Source organism: Mus pahari, chromosome 14, assembly GCF_900095145.1.
Source record: "Mus pahari chromosome 14, PAHARI_EIJ_v1.1, whole genome shotgun sequence".
NCBI classification, from domain to species: domain Eukaryota; kingdom Metazoa; phylum Chordata; class Mammalia; order Rodentia; family Muridae; genus Mus; species Mus pahari.
The window spans coordinates 47,983,366-47,990,341 of NC_034603.1; the positions used below are offsets into that span (position 1 = coordinate 47,983,366).

Sequence of the window (6,976 nt, forward strand, 5' to 3'; positions counted from 1 at the left end):
TATATATATATATATATATATATATATATATATATGTAATGATTTGTTGAACTCTACATATGTTCTTTAATTTCTCAACCTTTGTTACACAGAAATTAATTTAAAATGGTCAGTTTGAGAGCTGAGGAGATTGCTTAGGAGTTAAAGTACTTGCTGAACCTGCAAGCAGATCCTTGGTATCAAAGTAAAAGGCTGGGCACTGTGGCTGTAACAGCAGCATTGGGCATAGGCACACCCCAGAGCTTATTGGCCAGCCAGTCGAGCCAGTTTGTGAGCTGCAGGTTCACTAAAGAGACCAGTGTGAAAACAAAGACGGTAGAGAAAGATCCCCGACATCATTATCACACATGTGAACACATATGAGAACACACAGATATGTACATACATATATATATACCACATAAACAGAGAGGTCAGCGTACTATTTCTGATACATGTTTGTTCCTGATTTATTTATTTATTATGTGGGTGGACGTGAGTATGCTATGGTATGTGTGAGGGTCAGAGGATACCTTGCTGCATTTCAGTCTCTCCTTCCACCATGCGGGTTCTGGGAATCGAACTCAGGCGTGGCAGCAAGAGCCCTTATAAGCCGAGCCATCTTGCCAGCCCAGAAAGGGAATTTTTGCTTTCTTCATTGTCAAGCTACAGTTTTGCCTCTGGGCCTGTTTGTTATTACACCTACCTGCTGTGCTGATAGTGTCCAGATCCTGTAGTCTTGGGCTCTGTGTCACAATTCTTGTCTAGGCTTCTGGCTCTGAAGCTTTCAGTCTCCTTTCTTGAGTTGTTGATCTCTTTTGCCTGACCCCTTTTCAACTCTGGATCATATTCTGGCCTAGATCTTTGACAAGAGGCCTCTATACTTCTGTGCTGGAATTGTCCTCTTGAGTTAGCTTCCCTGCTAGCCGGCTCTCTTATACCTCAGCCTTTTCTTTCATTGTATTAGCCTCAGTTTGGTTCCTGCCTGGTACTACACTATACCATTTCGAGGATTTATTGATCTTTATGAGTATGTATGTATGCCTGTAGGTATGTAAATGTATTATGTTCATGCCTGATGCCCACGGAGGCCAGAAAAGGGTGTAGGATCCCCTGAAACTGGAGTTATAAATGTTATGTGCTCCTGTGTAGTTGCTGGGAACCATCTATGTCAATTTTATTAGGTGGATATTACATTGATTTTTTTTGTTGTTGGTGGTGGTGGTTTGACGATTAGTTATAAAAGATTTTAAAATACAAAACACTGGCTTTTGTCATTTGTAGAAGCAGAACAGAGTGATGAACAACTTCATCAAGAAATATCACAGGTATGTGTAAAAAGGACATTTTGTGTGTGAGTGTGTGTGTCCACTCGTATAAACAGTGATAATCCTATGAGTCTATCCTTTTAGTTCTTTTACCAAGAGTATGCTTTTTCTGAGGGAAGGTTGGGTAGTGACATTTTTTTGTAGCCCAGACTGGGCTACACTCCTGGTGTGGTTGAGGTGTGCCTTGATCTCCTCTCTCCACTTGCTGAGTGCTCTATAGTGTGTGCCACCATTCCCAGCTTACCAGGAATTTCTCACTTGGCATTTGAATATGTATTGTTTGCTCTACATCTTTAGGGATAGTTTCTTCTTTTAGGTAGGTTTATTCTTTTTCAAAAAATTTCCCCCTTTGGCTAAAAAAATCTTAGGTATTTGATAATTAAGTGATGTTTTGTATATTTTAGTTCACAGTGCCACTAATTTATTACTTTTTCTTCTAGGCTAATGTCATCTGCATAGTTTATGCTGTTAACAACAAACATTCTATTGATAAGGTATATTTACATTTTCTCCTTATTTAAACTCAAGGTGTTACTATTAATTTACTTATTTGTTTTGAGACATGTTCTTACTATGTAGCTTAGGCCTGGTTTGGAATTGTCACATAGCCCAGGCTGCAATCCTCTTGCCTCATGTTTTGGGGTTTTTTTCTTTTTGTTTTTGTGAGATTTATCATTTGTTTGTTTTAAACAGGGTCTCACAGTGTAATCCTGGCTGTTCTGGGACTTGCTTTTTAGACCAGGCTAGCCTTGAACTCCCAGAGTTCTATTTTTCTCAGCCTCCCAAGTGCTGGTACTAAAGGTGTGAGCCACCACTGCCCAGCTTTGTTTTTGTTTTTACGATAGGCTTTGCTCTGTATCCTCCCCACATGGGACTCAGGCTCTTCCTGCCTCAGCCTGGGACTCCACACATGCCACTGTGTGTAGCTTTAATGGGGCAACTCTGATCAACGCTGATCCTGCAGCGAGAAGCATAAGGATTCTTAACAGGATATAGAGGAGATGGCTCAGAGGCTGTTCTTCCTCCAACTCCATTTCAGTTCTAGAGGATCTAAAGCTCTCTTCTGGCTTTGGCCAGGTTTTCGGTGTCCAGACATATATTTAGAGAGAATACTCATAATCATAAAATTTCATTTATTTATTTATTTATTTGGTTTTCCGAGACAGGGTTTCTCTGTGTAGCCCTGGCTGTCCTGGAACTCACTCTGTAGACCAGGTGGCCTCAAACTCAGAAATCTGCCTGCCTCTGCCTCCCGAGTGCTGGGATTTAAGGCGTGCACCACCACTGCCCAGCATAAAATAATTTTAAAAGAACAGTATGCTTTTTCTTTTTCTTTTTTTGATCCCTTCCCCCCCTTTCTTCTTTTTCTTATCTTTTTTTTTTCTTTTCCTTTCTTTTCCTTTTTCTTTCTAAAGAAGGAATCTCATTATATAGCCCTGGCTGGTCTGAAACTCTATATGTAGACCAGGTTGGCATTGAACTCCGAAATCCCCCTGCTTCTGTGTCTGCCTCCTGAGTGCTGGGATTAAAGATGTGCAGCTTTTTTATTATTTATTTATTTATTTATTTTGTTTTTTTTCGAGGCAGGTTTCCCTGTATAGCCCTGGCTGTCCTGGAATTCACTCTGCAAACCAGGCTGGCCTCGAACTCAGAAATCCGCCTGCCTCTGCCTCTCAAGTGCTAGGATTAAAGGCGTGTGCCACCATGCCTGGCTGATGTGCAGCTTTTGAAAGAAGACCTGCATCATGTCTTAATTCCTACTTAATTTTGTTTTAGGTAACAAGCCGATGGATTCCTCTCATAAATGAAAGAACAGACAAAGACAGCAGGTATTTTTCTTTTCTTTCAAATGTAGAGAAAAGATCTAAGAAACAGTAACAAACATAAAGTAAAGTCTTCACTTAGATCTACTGGATATCAACATGCCCCACATTTAGTTTTTCTTTCAAATTATTTGTGTGTGTGTGTGTGTGTGTGTGTGTGTGTGTGTGTGTGTGTACAGGTGTTAGAGGGCAGCTTGCAGGATTTAGGGCTGGAGCGTTTAGAGTGGTTAAGAGCACTTGTGGTTTCAGAGGACCCAGGTTATATTCCCATCACTCACGCGGCATTAGCCATCTCCTCAGGCACCAGGCATGAGTGTGGTACACTGACATATATACAGTCAGAACACTCATACACATAAAATAATAAAATAAATCTATTCAGGAGGTGGTAGCACATGCCTTTAATTCCAGTGCTTAGGAGGCAGAGGCAGGTGGAGCTGTGTGATTTTTGAGGCCATGAGTTTCAGGGCAACCAGGGCTACACAGAAAAACCCTGTCTTGCAAAAACAAACAAAAATATAGGGTTTAGGATGGAACCGAGGCTTGCTTGTAAAGGTGCTTTTTACCTGCTGAGCGATGTCTATATTGGTTTTATCAGTTTCTCCCTGTTCACCTGCTTCCATATACCACCACATCCCTTTTTGAAGGCAGGAGTGATTAGAAAGAGTAAATAGATTCGAGAGCAAAGCAGAAAACAGCTCTGACACTGTAATGGTTAACATATTTTAGTAATTCTACATTTTGTTCAAAACCTGCTGCTTGAGTCTTTTGGAGTCTGTCTTTGCCTGTATTGTGTGCCCTCTCTTGAGTTGCTTCTTTAATGAGGTGTGGGATTGTTGATTGCTCACAGTGTGCACTAGGCAGAACATAGGACTGAGCAACTGTTGAGATCTTGTTTGACCACTTAATTTGACTGTCTAGTTTGTTCATCTGTAATAGGGATAAAGGTACTATCTATCCTGGACGCATATGGCGGTAGCGAGAATTGAATTAGATAGCTTATATAGAACTTCTCCAGAATGCCCTGCAAGTCTCCACTTAGAAATTCATGCAAGGAGGCTCTCTGCAGTTCTTTTGGAGATGCAATGCAAAGGGGAAATGTAAGATAACACACTCAGTAATTTCTCAAGCAGAGTGACAGTTCTGTGCATAAATGCTTTGTTTTAAGTCAGATGAAAATATTTCCCCACTATTTAATTGGCCAAAATTATTTTTGTTATTTCTTTTTTGTTTGTTTTGTTTTGTTTTGTGACAGGATCTCACTATATATTCTTGGCTGGCTTGGAAATCACAAAACTCCACCTGCCCGTAACAGCCAAGTGCTGAGATTTAAAGGAGTACGCCTCTGGTGCCTCCTTGCCCAGCCTTCAGTCTTCAATCTTCAGTCTTTTTCTTTCTTTGTCTTTCCTTTTCTTTGAGACTAGGCTGATCTCAAACTCATAAAGATCTGTCTGCCTAGCAAGTGCTGGGCTTAAAGGTCTGTGCCACTACCCCTAGCCCAACATTTAATCTTCTTTTTAAAACTGGTTTATTTATTTGTTCTTATTTGTTTATGTGTATGTGAAAAGTTTGGTGTACAGTGTTCATGCTGCCAGAGGTTCGAGGAGGGTATCAGATCCTCTGTAATTGGAGTTATAATTGTTGGTGAGCCACCATGCAGATGCTGGGAACCAAAGGCAGTTCCTCTGGGAGAACAGCAGGTACTCTTAACCACTGAGCCATCTGACTAGCCCCCTTTTAAATCTTTTTAAATATTATGAAAATCATATTTGTTTGGGTTTTTTTTTTTTTTTAGAGATTTATTTATTTTTATATCTAAGTACACTGAAGCTGTCTTCAGACATACCAGAAGAGGGCGATAGATCTCATTACTGATGGTTGTGAACCAGTACGTGGTTGCTGGGATTTGAACTCAGGACCTTCGGAAGAGCAGTTGGTGGTGCTCTTACCCGCAGAGCCATCTCACCAGCCCAGAAAATCATGTTTTAAATATTAATTAATTAATTACATCTGGCCCTTTGCTCAAGTTTCCAGGATTCTTTTATTTATTTATTTATTTATTTATTTATTTATTTATTTTGGTTTTTTTGAGACAGGGTTTCTCTGTGTAACCCTGGCTGTCCTGGAATTCACTTTGTAGACCAGGCTGGCCTTGAACTCAGAAATCTGCCTGCCTCTGCCTCCCAAGTGCTGGGATTAAAGGCATGCGCCACCATGCCCAGCTAGCATTTTTTATTTTTGTTCTTTGGAAATCTGATGCCCCGTCTGACTTCTTTGTGGAAGGGAAACTAACATGGCCTCATAGCTCTGTGATGCCTCTTTATTGTTTCTTAAACTTTGTGGTGACAAAATGGAAAGAAGATAATGACTCAGTTCTTCAGTACTATAGCCTCTTGTCATTTGCAGTGATTTAAATTAATTAAAATGAAAAAACAAAAGTCCATGTTCCTGATCTACTTACCCACATTCAGAAGCTCAGTAGCTGCCTGTGGCAGGCGGTTATGGTAACAGAGCACTACAGCTCATCATCATTTGAGGGCATATTGACACGTGCCCTGAGTCTCAGCAGCCAGCCTGGTGTGGAGAGTTCAGGATAAAGACCTGTCTCAAAAGACAAACAAGACCATCATCATCGAGTGTTGTCTTGGACAGTGGAGCCTTGCAGGCCCGTGTGTCCACATGCTCTGGGGGCTTTCCCCAGGGGCTGTTCTGGGTGGGCCGCTCTGGAGAAGACTGCATGCTTTGGCCAGTATCTATGAAGAACCCATTTATGCCACTGACTTTAGGACTTTGGTTTTGCTGTCCCTAAACTACTATGGCTGCTTTGTGGACCTTGTTTATATTTTATTTATTTATTTAAATTTTATTTTATTTTATTTTAAAGACATACAATCTCATTATATTTCCTAGGCTGTTCTCCTGCTCCTACCTCCTTCTCCTGCCTCAGTCTCCAGTTGCTGCATTATATGTGTGCACTGCTAAGCCAGTAGAGACCTTATATTTTCCAGTGACTTCTTTCCTGAGCCTCATCTGTAGATTATTTTTGGTACATACCTATTGTTCCTTAGGACTCTTTTATATCATTATATCAGTGTCACATAGCCAGAGAGTTTCAGAAACAATAGATGCTTCCAGTTTAGCCTAGGACTTTAGAATTGATAAATTTAGACTTTTTTTTAAAATAAATTACTGTGTTTACTAATTCTTCCTAATCTTGTTAGGAGTCTGTTCTTGGACAATATAAGCATTAAAAAATCACACTGAGGGTAAGGATGCTAAAGTAAGTGCTTCAGGAGTGTGTCGTGCAGTTTGGAGTCTAGTAAGGTGGTTTGCTTTGTTCCACGCTGCCCTTTAGAACTCACATGTAACAGTCTCCACTCTCTGATGCTTTGATAACCCATTTAGGTTTCCCATAGGCCTCTCCGATTTCACTTACTTAAAACAAGATCTTTAAATAAATGTTCTGTCTGCTCTCTGTCAGAGAATGGGTTCTGCTCACTTGTCTGTCTACTTCATGTGTGCCTTTGCAACCCCCACAGGTCAGACGAGAGTGTCATAAGTCCTAGAACTGGGGATAGAGACAGTTGGGAGCCGCCAAGTAGATGCTAGGAAATAAACCAGATGCTCTGCAAGAACAAGTACTTTTAACCTTTGAGCCATTGCTGTAACCATGCCCCCCCCCCCAACCTCCAAGCCACCATATTTTTAAAAAGCTTTCTAGGCCAATGAGATGGTTCTATGGCTAAAGGTACTCGCCAACAATTCTGATGGCATACTGATCCCTAGAATCCACATGGTAGAAAGAACTGACTCTTAACTGTTGTCCTCTGAACACACACACACACA

General features: G+C 40.8%; 1 protein-coding gene across 1 annotated transcript in view; it reads left to right on the top strand.

Annotated features, from left to right (window-relative positions):
- The window catches only part of Rhot1 (ras homolog family member T1), a 63,622-nt gene that overhangs the window by 15,351 nt on the left and 41,295 nt on the right, over positions 1 to 6,976 (top strand). Inside the window, exons 4-6 of the mRNA XM_021212699.2 lie at positions 1,264 to 1,307; positions 1,748 to 1,801; positions 3,084 to 3,136. Of these exons, the coding sequence (XP_021068358.1) occupies positions 1,264 to 1,307; positions 1,748 to 1,801; positions 3,084 to 3,136 (151 nt within the window). The remainder of the gene's footprint in view (positions 1 to 1,263; positions 1,308 to 1,747; positions 1,802 to 3,083; positions 3,137 to 6,976) is intronic.